Here is a 17443-nt window from a genome sequence, read left to right as displayed (position 1 = left end):
GTCCTCAGTCTCTTAACACCTCTGCGGTGCTGTAAAAAAATAAAGTCTTCAATGAGATGTTAAAAATATTTGCACGGTGCCCTTTTTCTTTGATTATCGTTCGCTTTCATAATTGTATTCTCTACCACATCTATTCTGCATACCCTTGAGATTTGCAAGTAGGCTGCAAAAATTAACTCTTCAAAGAGACTTTTGATGCTACTTTCATCTCCTCTGAAATCAAGATTTCTCCTTGCTTTTGTACCACTAATTAAGGTCTTTGTTGCAAAAATCAATAAAGATGTCATTAAGATTATAATATAATGATTTTAGTATTTGATCCAACTTCTTTATCTGAGGCAAATCAAAATGTCTAACAATTATACCGAGCTGTTATACTGTTGGTAAAGGCTGTGACAACATAGCAGGAAGTAGGTTTGCTTTATCATCGGCTTTATTTGCATTTAATAGGAAATCTGCACCATGACCACAGCGTTTTTGCATTTCTTCTTCCTGGCTTCATTCTGTTGGGTTTTGACAGAAGCCTGGCAATCGTATATGGCAGTTACTGGAAAAATCAGAACACGACTCATAAGAAAACGCTTCTTGTGTCTTGGATGGGGTAAGTGCATGAAAAACGTCTTTGGAACCTCTTAGGAATGCAGTTTTATCAGGCTTTGGGACCTTGCAGTTCTGATTGACAGCAGGTGATATATCTGTTCATATGAAAGTAGGAAAGAGAGAATTTAGATTTTATTACAGAAAACAATGCAATCTATTTTAATTGATTTTGTTGAAGATTATACTTGAGAAATATTCCGTCCTAGGCAATCTTCCACTTTGACACTTTGTCATAACATGCATTTTTAATGCTATTATAGTAAGTTTTATTCCAAACCAGCAAAGCCCGAGCATTTTTGGTCCCTGAAAAATACAGAGTATCTATATTATTAGTTTACTTAAATCAATTTGAAGTACATTGGTGGCTTAGCAACGTTAAAGCAACATACACCATGCTGAAACCACAGCTGTCTCTAGTCTTGAGGAGAAAAACCTTACAATAGAACTGTTCTTCGTGAATTAATTCATTCAGCACAAATTGACCTTTTGTAGATTATTATAGTTTGAGGTGCTGTTGCATTCTTGGATCAGATTGTGTTGTCAAGCCTTTCGTTTTCTTTCCATAGGTTTACCAGCATTAGTTGTGGCGATATCCATGGGCTTCACTAAGGCAAAAGGCTATGGAACCACAAACTAGTAAGTGAAACCAAGATTGGTTTCCAATTAACCAGGGAACCATTATTGCTAAACTTTACTATTGACTTGTCTTTTGAGCTGTACAGTCCTTAATGATCTAGCTGCCTTTTATCTTTCCTTATAAATTTCTTCCTGTACAAATGAACCCTCTGGTATATTTCTCTGGGGATAAAGACAGCATGCTGAGTATCTGCTGCATATCAATGAATTAATACTTGCCATGAATCTATATTAATTTTGATCTAATTTGCTTCCCAGCTGCTGGCTTTCTCTCGAAGGAGGACTGTTGTATGCTTTTGTTGGACCTGCGGCTGCTGTTGTCTTGGTAAACTATAAAATCATTCTATTTGTAGAGGAATGATAATGTTTCTGTACTTTGGGAAACATACTGTACTGTGATTTCGTTTTAATGACTGTTGTGCTCTATCCATCTTAACAAGTAGCATATGTGTGCATCTTTGCACATCTTTGTTACCTGTTTAATATTCACGGGTCTGCACACATGCCAAGGGGGTGTCAGGTCAAAAGCACGCCGGGACAAAGGCGCGCCCAGACAATTGAGCGCAGCATGGAGGCGCGCGCCGCAGTAAATTACTGTTTTTTAGGGCTCCGACGGGGGGTGTGTGGGGGGGAACCCCCCCACTTTACTTAATAGACATCATGCCGCATTGTGGGGGGTGTGGGGGGTTGTAATCCCCCACATTTTACTGAAAACTTCACTTTTTCCCTGTTTTTAGGGAAAAAGTTAAGTTTACAGTAAAATGTGGAGGGTTACAACCCCCCATAAAGCCGGCGCGATGTCTATTAAGTAAACTGGGGAGGCTCCCCAACAAAACTCCCCGTCGGATCCCCTAAAAACTGTAATTTAGTGCGGCACGCGCTTCTGTGCTGCGCTCAATTGTCTGGGCGCGCCTTTGTCTTTCGCACCGTTGTCTATGAACCTGCCAAGGGGCAACACATATGTTGGAGGTTTTTCTCGTTATGACAAACTGTTACTCGTAAGAGTTAAGAGTTAGTTAATTATGGAGAGGCATTCAAATATAATGTGCATGGTAACATTTAACATTTGAATATGTTTATTGATGTATTTGCCTATTGCTTATATTTGGCTTTTTGCTAACGTACACAACCTTGGGTGAATTTTTTCCCCCAAAATAGTAAATATATATAAATGTATGAAAACTTCCATTCACAGTATGTAATTACCTTGCCATTAATAATGGGAAATCAAATCTAGCTGCACGCCCGCATGCGTGTGAATAGTTCCCATGGGTTACAAGGCCAACGTAGCAGGTTCTTTAATCCGGTGACTCCAAGGGCTACAGTGTTGAAGGTGGCCCTACTTCTGTGCCCACGTTATGTGGGGTCCCACTGCCACTCTCTTCATGTTCAGTTTCCACTCACCCCCAGAGAGTCCAATGTCTAATGCAGATCATCTAATAGGCTTTATAAACAAAACAAAATAGTTTCAAGTTTCCAAGTTTATTTAAAAATTTCTATTCAGGGCAGCTTACAATCTAAAATGTAATAAAATAACAATACAATATGCAAATAAAAGAAAGTTATAGACACTATGGGCTCTTTTTACAAAGGCACATTAGGGCCTTAATGCGCGGAATAGCGCTTGATAAAATGCCGTGCGTGCTAGCCGCTACCACCTCCTCTTGAGCAAGCGGTAGTTTTTCGGCTAGCACGCGCTAATCCGGTGTGTGCGCTAAAAACGCTATCGCACCTTCATAAAAGGAGCCCTATAAAAGATAGGTTATGTTTCCTTAGTCCTGCTGACCGTAGGATTCCTTCTTCTTCTCTTCCTTTAGCTCAGTACATAGGTGTCAAAATGGGAGGAGCCACAGGTGCCATGGCACTCCCCAAACTTTCTTTCCTTCCTATCTCCTCACCTCTCCCACAAAGTGTATTTGTCTGTATTTCTTTCCCTGAAGCAGCAATGCTACAGCCAGCATTGCAGAAGAAGCATTGCAGCTGCTGGTCCCTTTGACATTGTGAAGGTAGGAGGCGCCCAGGGTGGTGGTGCCCCACACTGTGCATGCACCTTCCCTTCCCCCCTCGTACCTCTTTAACTCTTTGCCAGCACGAGCAGCATCTCCAACCTGCTGCCTGCACCGGTCTCAGCTCTCTCTCTGATGTCACTTCCTGGTCCCGTGACCAGGAAGTGAGAGAGAGAGAGAGAGCCGAGGCCGATACGAGCAGCAGGTTGGAGATGCTGCTCTCACTGGTGAGCAGTCAAAGTGCTAAGGGGAGGAGGAGAGGTGTCAACACCCCCACCAAGATGGCACCCAGGGCAGTCTGCCCCCTGCCTCCCCCCTTACTACAAAGGCCTTGAGCATGCACCAGTACTTATATCCTCATGCTGCCGGAATTAGTACCTCTTTTTCTACCAACTAGCGTTGCTGCCTCAGGGAGGAGGTTAGAAAAACAGCACATGGGGGAGGGGAAAGGAAGAAGAAGATGCTGGAGATCATGGAGGAGAGGGAAGAAAGGAAGGATGGAGAGAAATATTGGAGACCACAAGTGGGGGAAAGAGAGACATGCTGGAAATCCAGTAGAGGGAGGGAATAAGAGAAATGCTGTTGTTGGATGGGGGATGGGGCATGAAATGCTGCCAACCCCAAGTAAAGGAGGAAGAGAAATGCTGCAGACCAAGGTGAGGGGGGGGGGTAGAGGTGCTGGGGTGGATAGGGTAGAGCTTGGGCTCAATAGTTCTCATCACATTCTTCGGGACACACCAAGCCAGTTAAGCTTTCAGGATATTCCTAAAGAATATACAGTGGTACCTTGGATTACGAGCATAATCCGTTCCAGGAGCATGCTCGTAATCCAAAATGCTCGTTTATCAAAGCGAGTTCCCCCATAGGAAATAATGGAAACTCGCTTTGATACGTTCCCACCCCCCCACCCCCCCCCCCCCCCCGAGGCCAGGGCGCTGCTCCCCCCCCCACTCACAAAGGCCCCCCCCAGCGTGATCCGGCACTCCCCCATGAGAACAGGCACCCCCCGCCCGACCAACTTTAATTCACCCCCCTATCTGGCACCGGCACGAGAACCACTCCCCCCCGCTCGCAAAGGCCCCCCCGCTTGAATCGGCACCCCCCCACGAGAACAGGAACCCCCCTCCCGACCAACTTTAACTCACCCCCCCTTTGGCACCGGCACGCAGCCCACAAGTGCCGGTGCCACTTGAAGATCTTCTTCCCAGTCTCTGCCAGCTTTGAGCATGCATCTGCGCATGCTCAAGCCCTTCTAATTCTCCCTCTCACCGAGAGTTGGTCGAGTTGGTCGAGCGGGGAGGGGTGCTGATTCGAGTGGGAGGGGGCCCTTTGAGAGCGGGGGGGAGCGATGCCGGTTATCGGGGGGTGCTCGCAAATCGAGTCAACACTCGGTTTGCGAGACACGTTTTGCGAGAATGTTTTCTCATCTTGCAAAACACTCGCAAACCGGGTTACTCGCAAACCGAGGTTTGACTGTACATGAGAAAGATATGCATACAAGGGAGACATGGAAATCTGTCTCAAAGCTATTTATTGTGGATTTCCTTAAAGCCCAACTATGAGTGTGTCATGGAGATTGAGTTGAGAACCTTGATGGAATTCAATAAATGGGGCTGAAACTTAAGTGGAAAAAACCCAGAAGAGAAGACCTTTAAGAAAATAGTCTTTATTAACTCTTTAAAAACTCTCTGGTGTTAAACAATGTTGCACCATATGGCATGTTTCTCCAAATTACTGTGTCAAGGGCAATAAAAACTGAAACAATACAAAAAAATTATTACTAGGGAGTAACAGCACAAACACTAGAAACCAAATAAGAATAAATCAAGTAACACCATATGCATGTATAATCACCATTAAATTAAATTAATAAAATTATAAATAGGCTTAAAACCTATCTAATAGCACCTTTATCTTACATAAAACAATTATATATCAGCTGCCCGGTGAAAGATGGTCATGGGCAACATGGGTCATGGGCAACATTGTTTAACAGCTTGGAGTTTGGAAAGAGTCAATAATGACTATTTTCTTAAAGGCCTGGTCCTCTGATTTTTCCATCTTGGATATTGCAGACCTTCTGTCTAGTTTGGGGTTTGATTTTTTTACCCTAAGCTGAAACTTAGGCACTGAAAAAATTCAGGACTAAGCGCTGTTAACACCCACCTATGATATCCAAGATGGAAAAGCCAGTTGAGGGGTAATCTAGTGGTTAGAGCTGCTGCCTCAGCACCCTGAGGTTGTGAGTTTGATCCAAGCCCACTCCTTCTGACTCTGGGCAAGTCACTTAGCACTGCCTCCATTGCCTCAGGTAACTTAGTTAAATAGTGAGCCTGATGGGACAGATAGTATGCGATTACTATTCAATATAGTGTAAACTACTTTGGGTGAATCTGTTCATGAAAAAGGCAGTTAATAAATATAAATAAATACTGACAGTTCAGAGCTCATTATCCAATTTATTTGCATGCACATCTTGGAAACTTACCCAAATGTGGGCTTGCCACTGAAGGCCATCTTATAAGATAGTATAAGAATGTGGTGCAGTGATTAAAGCTACAGCCTCAGCATCCTGACTTTATGGGTTCAAACCCATACTGCTCCTTGTGACCCTGGGCAAGTCACTTAATCCCCCTACTTCCCCAGGTACATTAGATAGATTATGAGCCCACAGGGACAGACAGGGAAAATGCTTACCTGAATAAATTCATGTAAGCCATTCCTAGCTCCCTTGGGAGAACGGTATGGAAAATTGAGGAGATTGAGAGGGGACATGATCAAAACATTCAAGGACAGGTTGTTCACCCTCTCCAAGGTAGGGAGAACGAGAGGGCACTCTCTAAAGTTGAAAGGGGATAGATTCTGTACAAACGTAAGGAAGTTCTTCTTCACCCAGAGAGTGGTAGAAAGCTGGAACGCCCTTCCAGAGGCTGTTATAGGGGAAAACACTCTCCAAGGATTCAAGACAAAGTTAGACAAGTTTCTGCTGAACCAGAACGTGCGCTGGTAGGCCTAGTCTCAGTTAGGGTGCAGAGGGCCGCCGCGTGAGCGGACTGCTGGGCATGATGGACCACTGATCTGACTCAGCAGTGGCAATTCTTATGTTCTTATGAATAAATAAATAAATGCACCCATGAGGCATTTAAGCTGCCACAATTATGCCAAGCTTCAGTTACACCAGCAATATGGCTGGTGTAACTGAAGGTACATAAATGTTTTATGTGCCCATGACAGATCACACTAACATTATACAACTGAATATACACACCCAGGTACTATTATAGAACAAGCTTTCACTTCATGGCATCAAGTCACCTAAATAGTGGTACCCACTTATGGAATGGCACTCATAAAGTAAAACAGAAAGCACATAGGAAGACATTGCATATCAATCAGGAGTTTTCACTTAAACATGATAATAGAGTAGCATGAGTAACGTATTCATGTAAAATATTATTGCATTATGAATTCATGCTGGTTATGTTAACTTTACATTATATAAACTTGCACTTTAGACTCCCTAATTAGCCTTTTGACCTGTTTATCTAGGCTATTTGGACCTGATTCTATAAGTGATGCCTAGGCACAAAACTCAAACTTGATTAAAGAGCTTAACTAGCATGGTAATTGACCACACCATTAAAAATACATTAAAAAAATTTATGATTAATTAAGAGTTCCACGTGGAACTCAGAGTGGTATCTAGTGATGCCTAAGTCAAGGTGTCTCACTGTGCCTACCCGCAAAGCAGGCATGGTTAGGGGTGGAGGATATGCTTGGTATGACTTAAGAGACATTAGGCATCTATGGGCCCGATTCACTATCGTAACCGATCTGTGTCTGATCCGGGAGGGCCGATCGATTCAGGATGGAAGAATATTCAAATGGGGGTGATCGGAGGCACGTCCCCATCCGATGACACAGATCGCTGTGTAGCAATCCCGACGCATGCGCAGACCATCTACTTTGCCTGCAAATGGTCTATGCATGCGTTTGCCCCGTAGCAACTTTTCTTTTTTAACTTCTTTTTTTCTCTTCCCAAGGTTGTGTTTCCTGCCGTTCAGCCCGGCGCCCCCCCCCCCCCCCCGTACAAATTCCAGCAAAAAGAGCAGTTTGACTCTCCTGCAATTGCCACCCCAACTTCAGCGAGCCCGTGGTTCCAACCCTCCCTGGCTCTCCTGCTCTCTGCCGCCTTCCTTGCAGGGCAGCCCCGCTTTTAACCCATGGGTTAAAACCACAGGCTGGCACTGAGGGGAAGGGCGGTAGAGAGCAGGAGAGTCGGGGTGGCAAGAGCAGGGCATGACATGCTTGTTCTGTGCTATGGAGCAGGGCAGAGAACAGAGAAGCCTGATCAGGGCGGCCAGCACAGGAGAATCGGGGCAGAGAGCAGGGTTTTAGCACAAGCGACTGGTCCTGACCAGTTGCTCGGTTTTTGATCGACCAGCCAGTCGGTGTGCCAGAAAAAAAGTGTAGTGAATCGCATCCTTCCTGCTTTGCATGCTGTTTCCCCTCATTTGCATGCACGGATCAGGATCGGATCAGAGGATGATCGGCCACCAGGTTAGTGAATCGGGTCGGAGGGAAATTGGGTCGCAAAGGGGTCGCAAACCGATCGGTACACAATCGGTTTGCTTAGTGAATCTAGCCCTATGTTAGGTGCTGGTAAATTAGGTCAGGGAAACCCTGGCCTAATATACCAGTGCTTAACAGTAGGATGCCTATTAATGCCTAAGTTGTTAGGTACTGGTAGGCACGATTCTATAAATGACGCCTAGTGGCTGATTGACAACCACACTAGGCAACATTTATAGAATCAGGCCTTTTTTATATATCTGTCCAGCATATTCTCCTTATACCATAAGAGCCTGTTTTTCAAAATGGCATCCTAATTGCAGGCAGCGGTAGGCATCCTACCGCCATCTAACGGACTAATTAGGATACACGTTTTTAAAAAAATCGATGTGGCAAATGACGCCTACAATGTAGGTGTGTGATTCATACCTACATTAGGGTCTAGGTATGTCTAAGGCCAGCATGGGCACTTCTGTAGGTGCAATCAGGGCAGGATTAACCAATAGGCCCAGTAGACATGTGCCTAGGGCCTGAAATGGTCAGGGGGGCCCGATGAAGGAGGGCATCAACATTGTTTTTTCCAAATGGCAATGGGCCCCTCCAGCATCGATCGGCAACGTGAGCCTCCCCCCCCCCCCCCCCCGATTGGCAATGCGGGCCCCCCCGATCGGTAACACGGCCCCCTCGATCAGCAATGCGCCCCCCCCCATCGACGGAAAGTAAGACAAGCAAGCAACGCGGGTAAGAAAGGCAATGGGAACTATAATTTTGAAAGCGGTACTGCTTGCCCAAAGCTTCCCTCTGACGCAGCTTCCTGTTTCCACCTGGGCACATGGTGTGGTGGGGCGTGGCAGGGGCCCAGTGTACTTGTGTGCCTAGGAGCCCTCGACAAATTAATCCTGCCCTGGGTGCAAGTTAGGCGCCTTAAATGTAGGCCTGTGAAAACATTAGCCTACATTTAAGGTGTCTGTACAAAAAATAGATGTGATTCTGGACGTGGCACCTACTGGTGACTGACACGTGGTAGGTGCCTGTTTTTCAGGCGCTTACCAGAGCAGGCGACGTTTCCAGAATCAAGCCCTAACTTTCTAACTATTTCTTTAGCGTTTCTCTTAGTTACAGAATGCAGTTTTAACAGTTATAACAGTTTTTAAAAACAGCCCTTTGTAACTTACCACCTCAACCCCCCCCCCCCTTTTTACAAAAGTGTAGTACAGTTTTTATCGCCTGCCGTGACGATTACAGCTCTAGTGCTCATAGAATTTCTAAGAGCGTAGGAGCTGTTACCACCATAGCCGGCACTAAAACACATGCTACGCTTTTGTAAAAGGGGGGGGGGGGGGGGAGGTTAGCTTGTTTGATGATTAATAATTTTTGTACGTATTTTCTTTCATTGTCATTGAAAGGTCAACTGTTACCTCTATTGTGCAGGTCAACATGGTGATTGGCATTTTGGTGTTTAATAAACTTGTTTCCAGAGATGGGATCCTAGACAAAAAACTCAAACACAGAGCAGGGTAAGCAATCTTGTCTAAATATATTATATATTACATTTTTTAACCATGAGCTTTATTTTAAACCAAAAGATGTTGAGTTATTTTGAAATATAATAGTAAAACTAGGTCTAAAAAGGGATATTTTCATTCAGTTCAAAAGGTTCACTGTTTTGAGTACATGTGATCAAACAAAACTAATAAAAGAACTTGCATTTTTAGGGATAGTTCATATAAAACATGTCATCCAGAAGTAGAAATACAAAATTATGAATATTTCTATCTTTGTTATGTCATCTCTGCCAAATGTAATCCTCAAAAATTATAAATGAAAGAGGACAATGTCGCCATTTAAAATGTATTTCAAAATGTAGGGAATGTTTATAGATATAGAAAATGTTGAATCGGCTATTTAAATTATCCAGTTATCTGATTCAGTGGTTTCCAAAATGTAACTACCCTTTATACTAAGAATATATGCATGAGAAGATATGTCAGTTTATTCATTGTTCATAACCAAATACTGATATTCCAACAAAACGGACATTACAGTCAAATTAAGTAAATAAGCAACAGAGGCGCTCATTTTCAAGGCAGATGGCTGTCTGTCTGCCAAAAATATCTAAATTGTGATTTTTGAAAGGCAGAATTTGGATGTCCTCCATTGCGGTTCATCCAAATAGCAAGGGGGCATATTGTGGGTGTGGTTAGGGCTTGATTCAAGAAGCCACAAATTTAGGATATCCAATAGTGTTAATCAAATTGGAAAGAGGTGTCCGGAGTTAGACCTGTTTCAGTCATGATCTGGGTTTAAAAAGGTACTCTGATTGAGTAGCTGACCAGTAGAGGTTTAAAGGGATGGTCACTCCTTAGTTTCCCAGTGATTACTGTTTCATTTTTCGCCATTGAAAATGACAATGGAAAGGGACAATAGTTCCCTGACAACTTCAAGGACTATGGGCATTCTGAACACAACAGCAATTAGCTTGGAAGGGTAGCCTAGTGGTCAATGTGTGACCCATCAAATGTGCACAGGACAAAAGTGCGCCGACAAATGCGCACACTGAATGGGAGGCCCGACCAATACTTTTTTGTCTTTTTGAAGGTTATGAAGTAACTCTCTTTTATGAGGGGAGGTTGGGGGGGGGACTCCCCCTCCCACTACACTTAAAAAATTCACTTCCTATCTAGTGTTATGATTTGGATATCTGGAAGACCCTGATTTGCTGAGACTCCTCAGGCCCCGTCCCTTGGGAGGGGCTTGAGGCGCCTCAGGCGCCTCAACTCCCTCCCAAGGGACGGGCCTTGAGGAGTCTCAGCAAATCAGGGCCTTCCAGATATCCTTCACAGGCTGCAATTGACCTACACGCAATTGTTGGGGTGCATTTGTCAGAATGGAATTGTACTGTGCGGATTTGTCAGTGTACCAGTCAATGCAGTGGGCTGTTCTTCAGGGGACCCATATTCAAATCCCATTTCAATTCTGTAATTTTTACTTTTAAATTGTGATCCTTCCAGAAACATAAATATATCTAGTGCACTTCAATATTACAGACATTTGCAAGCCTGCGGGCTATCAAGGAGATGTACATTCAGGTACAGTAGTTTTGTTTCTGTCTCTGGAAGGCTCACCATTTAAAATTACAGAGTTTCAGTAGAATATGAACCTGGGTGTCATGGCTAGGCTGCCCCTCTGTTCTGTAGAGATGTCTGTGTGACCACTTTTTTTTTTTTTTTTTTTTTACAAATGCTGCCAGATAGACATTGTCCATGTTTTATTGGCATTCATTACTTGGATATTTTATTTTGTAAAATGGTGTTCATTTTGGACATTCTCACATTTTTTCAAACAGAAAACTGAACGTTTTTCCTGTTTGAAAATGGCCATGAGACAGTACTTTTTTTAGGGGGGAGGGGAGGACACCCCAATTCTGACTTGGATGTTCATTTGAAAATGCCCCTAAGTGTATCGATAGTACATAATTCTGTTTTAATGTGTTTTTTGTTTATGATATAGCTGATCTGTAAAGCATATTTTAAAAAACGCAAAACAATTGATAAAGAAGATATTGTAACTCCCTTATGAAGAAAAGCTAAACAGGTTAGGGCTCTTCAGCTTTAAGAGAGGCTAGGATACAAGTGTATTAAATTATGTGGTATGAAACAAGTTAACAAAGAACACTTAATTATCTTTTCACTAGCACTTGGGGACAATCTAAACTTATACAGAGCTGATTTTAAACACATGTATGAAAAAATAATTGCATCAATGCACAATTACGTTAAGGAATTTGTTGACTGTACTTTAGAACTCATGTTGAATAAAGCCTTGATAACTAGGCCTGACTGATTTTCATACAGCACATATAAGAGGGTATTCAATAAATGATGTCTAAAAGCAGGAGTAAATGCTGGCTCCTAACTTAGGTACATTTTGGGCAGGTTCTGTGACTTGTTCAATCACCCCTGACATGTCCTTAGCCACACTTCTTTTCTGATATGTGCACTTGAACTTAGGTGCTATGCATTATCGAATAGTGGGCAGCAAAATTTGGGCACAGATTTTTAAGACAGCCAGTTAGCCTCAATAATTAGTCATTAGCAGCCAATTATTGATGTTTTTGAGCTCATCAGTCAATTTGTTTGCATGCGCATCTCTGGCATGCGCACAAAGTTGGATACAGAAATTTGGACATGATCTACAGAACCCAGAGCATGGGACTATTTCAGTATACCCTCCTCCCTCCATATTCACGGTGGTTAGGGGCGGGACATAACTGTGAATATGGAAAAACCATGAATAACTTTTTATATGTTATTTGCATTTTTTTGTAACAGCCGCTTTTATTACTGTTGAAACCGCGAATAACAAACAATGGTCATATTCACAATTTTTGCCCATCTCACTCAGTCCTCAACTCCCTCCCTCTCAACAAGCAGCGATTTTCAGGCTGATAGCAGGCAAGTAGCGTTTTTCTCTGTGCATGCTGGGAAGCTGGCAAGCAGCAATTTTCTGAGTGAAAGCTGGTAAGCGTCAAGCTTTTATCAGTACAGTGCAGGTACTTTACTCATGATTTAATTTGTGGGAGGGGAGGAGTCAGCATGCGAAAAATCACAAGTGCTGAAACCGTGAATACGGAGGGAGACGTGTAGATCATCTAGAGGTTGGCAGTAAGATGCTGCAGGGTAAGCATTAATTTTATATCAGCAATTACAGGTGCAATTCTCATTATAGAATACTAACATAAGTCAGAATTTACGTGACAACATCTAAGCTCAGCCGTTTGCAGCATGTCAGTGGTAGGTCTCAATGTTTGTAATTAAATGTTGCAGTTTCATGCTTAACTGTCAGTTTTCTATAATCTTGGCGCATAATTGTTAGGTATCCCCTTGACCCACCTATGCCCCTCTTAAGTTCTTTGCAGTTACACATCAATTAACTGGGTTTGGGAATCTGGGTGTAGAGCCTGTCAGGAACAGACAGGATACGTCAGGGAAGGCAGGAATGTGGATAAGGGTGGGGTGGGGGAGGGAGAGGGGGGTGGAAGGAAAGAGAGGATTACTGGTACTTGAGTATAAACCCTTGGTTTATATTTGAGTCAACTTTTTCCCCCCCTTTTAGGGAGGGAAAAAAAACCTTACCTCAGTTTATATTTGGGTTGGGTTTATATTTGTGTATATATGGTAGTTTCTTTGCTGCCACTTATGTACTTGTAGGAATATAATTATCCACAAAGGTTCAGGTATTTTGTACAGTTACACATGCAAGCGGCACTTACATGTGGGTGCCCAGTTATAAAATTGCACTTTGTAGACCAATAAGAAAACTATAAGATTCTTGAAGCTGTTTTCAGCATGAAATAAAGGGATTGGGATTTATTTATATCTGTATGGTCTACATAGGTTTGTGTTTGTGTGGTCTCATGTGTTGTGTCTGTAGATAAGGTAGCATTTAAATAGCAAAAAAATGGGGTAACCAGATGATAAACATGAAAATCCTTATAAATTTCTAATTAATTTTTACCGCTAAAATGGCAATATTGTTATATATTTTATCTCATATATGACTTATATTTAAATAAATCTCTGTTGAGTGTCGTTCTAATTTTTTTTACTTTGGGCAGTATAACTTGTGGAAGGCATATCATAACTATACAGACTTTAGTCCTTAGAACCTCTTATGATGTAGATATCATTTCAAGTTCCAGTCATGTAAATCCTTTGTAATCATATATGCCCACCACTCCCTACCGATTTATTTGGAATTTTTATTAGAGACTTTTTGTAAAAAACACTAAATAATTTAATAATTAATCATATCCTAAAATTAATATTAATATTTAATCTTTAAAAGTGTAATCTAAATAATTCTTCCAAGATAAATAATAATCCATATAACTATTTCTCTAACAAAACCCTATAGAAAGTTATATAACACTTAGGGCTCCTTTTACGAAGCTGCGTTAGCGGTTTAATCGCATGCAACTTTTTAGCGCGCGCTAACCCCTGTGCTAGCCGAAAAACTACCGCCTGCTCAAGAGGAGGCGGTAGCGGCTAGTGCGGCCGGCAAATTAGCGTGCGCTTATAAGCGCATTAAACTGCTAATGCAGCTTCATAAAAGGAACCCTTAAATTGTTCATTATAATTGAAAGGCAACACTTAACTGAGTCAGGTGAAACATTGCCACCATCAACATTGATGGTGGCAATTGCAGGAGTTAGTTTGTGGGATAGGGAAGCTGGTGGGAAAGTTACAGGGGGATGGAGAAGTTTGCAGGATGGTGTGACAGTTGATAAGGGCAGCATTTGTGATGTGACGGTTTGTAGGGGTGGTAAGGCAGTGGTGTGGGGTAGTTTTGCGGTGGGGGCAGTTTGCAGGGTGGTGGAGCAGTTGCAGGTGGGTAAATTCACTGGGGGGGTATTTTGTGGAAGTGGGAGTTTTGTAATGGAAGATAGTTTGGGGGGTGGGACAATTTGCTAGATTGTACAACAGACATGGTTCTTAGGGTTTTAAGATGGAATACTTTGTGGGGCAGTTGCAGGTGGGTAAAATTTGGGCTATAAAAATATTTTGGGAAGATAGAGAGGTTGTGAGAGAGGGTAGTTTTGGAGGCAGGAGCTGGGGTGGGCTGGAAGTTGGGCTGGAAGTTGGGTTAGGATTTTGGAACAGGCAGGATTGTGTGACATTGTTGAGGGTAGTTTTGGTATGCGAGGACAGTATGCATAATGGTGGGGCAGTTGTGGAGAGGTGTTTGAACTTTGGGGGAATTTAAGAAAGGGGGCAGTCACAAGGGAGGGGAAGGTAGCTAGGTGGGGATAGTTTGGGGATTTGGAAAAGTAGGAAATTCCATCTTTTTCACTGTTGTCCAATTGTCTAACTGTTGCATTACATTCTATCAAAAATGACTGTCCTAAAGAAGGTAGACTCCTTTATTTTATTTATGATTTTAAAAAATATATTCATTTCAACAATTCACAGTTCTTTTCCCATAGACCTGGTCCGTTTTTGAACTCATTGTGTCTTTTTACTGTTTTTCCCTCATGATGTTTCATCACATTCTGTCAAATTTGTGGAGACTTATTTTGTCCTTAGACAGAGAGAAGGACAGAGACAGATGGACAGACATCCTCGGCCCATTTTGTATAATTCTTCCAACATCTTTTGCATTGGAAAGAATAAACAGCGATAATGTCTTGTTATGAAGTTGTACTGAGGCATCCTTTCCTCAGCCCCAGACGCTGTGCTCTGCTTTTCAGTGCAGGAAACTCATTTTGAAATCTGCTGTCTACGGAGGTTAGTAATTTGAATGTGGGGGGAAGGAGAGAAAGGAAGACAGAAGACAACTTACATTATTGAAGTGATACAAGGAGATGGCACTGGAGGTAGACCTGAGAGGATACTTTCCTCTGTCATTGCAGATGCATATGTTACCTGGGCTGAGCATGTCATTTACAATGATGTCACTTGGGAACGGGAAGGGGTAAAACGCGGACCTCGCGGATCTAAACCCGTACGGCCTTAAAAATCTGAGGTCCGTGTCGGTCCGTGTCCGTGGCGCTTGTAGTTTCTGTCGCTGACAGACCTGGATGAAATTTTAGCGCTGACGGATCCGTCTCAGCAAAGGGAGGGAAAAGTGTTAGGATCCGTCAGCGCTAAAATCTCTTTGAGGTCTGTCAGAGCCAGAGACTAGTGCTGGAGTTTGGAGACTTCTTTTCCATAACGCACGTCCAAAACCTATGTCACCGCTCTCTTGGCTTCTGCTCTGCCGCTCCAGCACTAGTCTCTGGCTCTGACAGACCTCAAAGAGATTTTAGCGCTGACGGATCCTAACACTTTTCCCTCCCTTTGCTGAGACGGATCCGTCAGCGCTAAAATCTCATCCAGGTCTGTCAGCGACAGAAACTACAAGCGCCACGGACACGGACCGACACGGACCTCAGATTTTTAAGGCCGTACGGGTTTAGATCCGCGAGGTCCGTCAGGTCGGTGAGGTCCGCGTTTTACCCCTTCCCCTTGGGAACTGTGTCTAGATAATGTATGAAAGTTTAGAGTATAAGAGAAAATGAGATAATGGCTGGTCTGGTGCTTCATTGGCAGCTCTGCATGCTGACTCGTGGGAAACGTAAAAGGCAGGTGTAAATTTTATTTTATTTATGTAAAAAATTTATCAACCGCCTGTATCAAGGCGGCATTACAGTAATAACATGCACAAAATATGACAAACAGGACTTTTACAAACATGTTGGGTTACAGGTGAATAATCGCATTTTAAATACATATTTACAGTACAATTCATCTTAAAACCAGCATTCAACATTTCAATGTTTCAATGGTTGCACTTTAGTACATAAGTTACGGTGTTCTATAAGTTACATGCCTAAATGTGGGATCCGGCCTTGTCCCACCCACTTATAACTCCCTCTTGTAGCTGTGCTTTATGTAGGTTGGGGTCTGAGTTTGTAGAATACTGCTTGGTGTCCAACCAGCATTTTTGCCATCTATGCACATAAGTATTTTATAATCTCAGGGCACACATTGCACTTTCATTTTGGTATTAAGGTTATAGAATGAAGGGATCAGTGGCCTTATTCAGGACCCCTGGCTTAGGGGGTAATAAGCAAACTGGGTATTGAACGGAGGAGGGGGAGGTTGAAAATGGGGAAACACCCCTGGGTAGTTATGAATGAAAAGCTTGTGCTGCCAGAATCCTGATTCTAGTTCCATCTGAGCTGGAAGCCCAAAGGAATAGAAGGAAAATACCAAATACATTTTTTTTTTTTTTTAAAGCTCCATCACTAAAGGCATCTTGCTGAAATTCACAGCACCTTTCTGCAGGTTTTACCTCTTAATTCATAAACCTGTAGTTACATGATTATACAAAAAAAAACTAAGATATTTCTATCAAAAGAACTTGCTTAACATTAGGATAGAATTTTTTAATCTTTGCTGCTGTTTTGTTTTACTGTATAAGGCTTCCTGCTTTAAATTGACTTTTACGCCACGGTCATTAGGATTTCATAGCTGACATATATATGAGAGAACTATTTTGTCTCTGCCCTTCTTCCAAGCACTGGCTTAAAATGCATATCTATTTGCTGTTTGTGTGCAGAACATTAATTAGTTACCAAGGATACAGAATTCCTTCGCTATCTCATCTTGTTGACCTCATTATCTTGATCTTTTGGTTTAAGAGCAATGGTACTGATTGGTTTAATATAGCCATTTAACTAGAGCTGTTTATACTAGAATGTTCAATATTGACCCAGTCCAAATTCTGCATAATTGGCCTCTAAACCATGAAATAATTGAGTGTTGTTTTTGAATCAGTATTAATGCTAGTGAGGCGATAAGTTAATGGTCTACATAAGCATAGAAGGGCCATGTTATTGTCCCCAATGTTTATCATTTGTTAACTGAATACTGGACCTGAACACTAATGTTTTGTTTGCACACACAACCCATGTAGCACGCACAAAAAATCAATATGTTATCCCTGAGAATTCTAGCACGTGAGTAAAGCCAGTTGGAAATGTGCTAAAATTTATACGCTTAAATTAACATATACCTGCATGTAAATGAAGGAACACTTTAACACAGTGGAGGTAATTCTCAAAAGACCTCCTAAAGTTAGACCAG

At 42.4% G+C, this 17443-nt stretch overlaps 1 protein-coding gene across 5 annotated transcripts in view; it reads left to right on the top strand.

The window, feature by feature from the left end:
- Positions 1 to 17443, top strand: part of ADGRB3 (adhesion G protein-coupled receptor B3) — a 1500610-nt gene that overhangs the window by 1317893 nt on the left and 165274 nt on the right. For all 5 annotated transcript variants that reach the window (XM_033937354.1, XM_033937350.1, XM_033937352.1 and 2 more), the window contains 4 exons: positions 451 to 601; positions 1167 to 1236; positions 1495 to 1561; positions 9246 to 9331. In XM_033937354.1, the coding sequence (XP_033793245.1) occupies positions 451 to 601; positions 1167 to 1236; positions 1495 to 1561; positions 9246 to 9331 (374 nt within the window). The remainder of the gene's footprint in view (positions 1 to 450; positions 602 to 1166; positions 1237 to 1494; positions 1562 to 9245; positions 9332 to 17443) is intronic.

This window comes from Geotrypetes seraphini, chromosome 3 (genome assembly GCF_902459505.1).
Source record: "Geotrypetes seraphini chromosome 3, aGeoSer1.1, whole genome shotgun sequence".
Lineage (NCBI taxonomy): Eukaryota > Metazoa > Chordata > Amphibia > Gymnophiona > Dermophiidae > Geotrypetes > Geotrypetes seraphini.
Note: the sequence above shows the minus strand (reverse complement) of the source record. Positions and strands in the feature narration are given on the sequence as shown.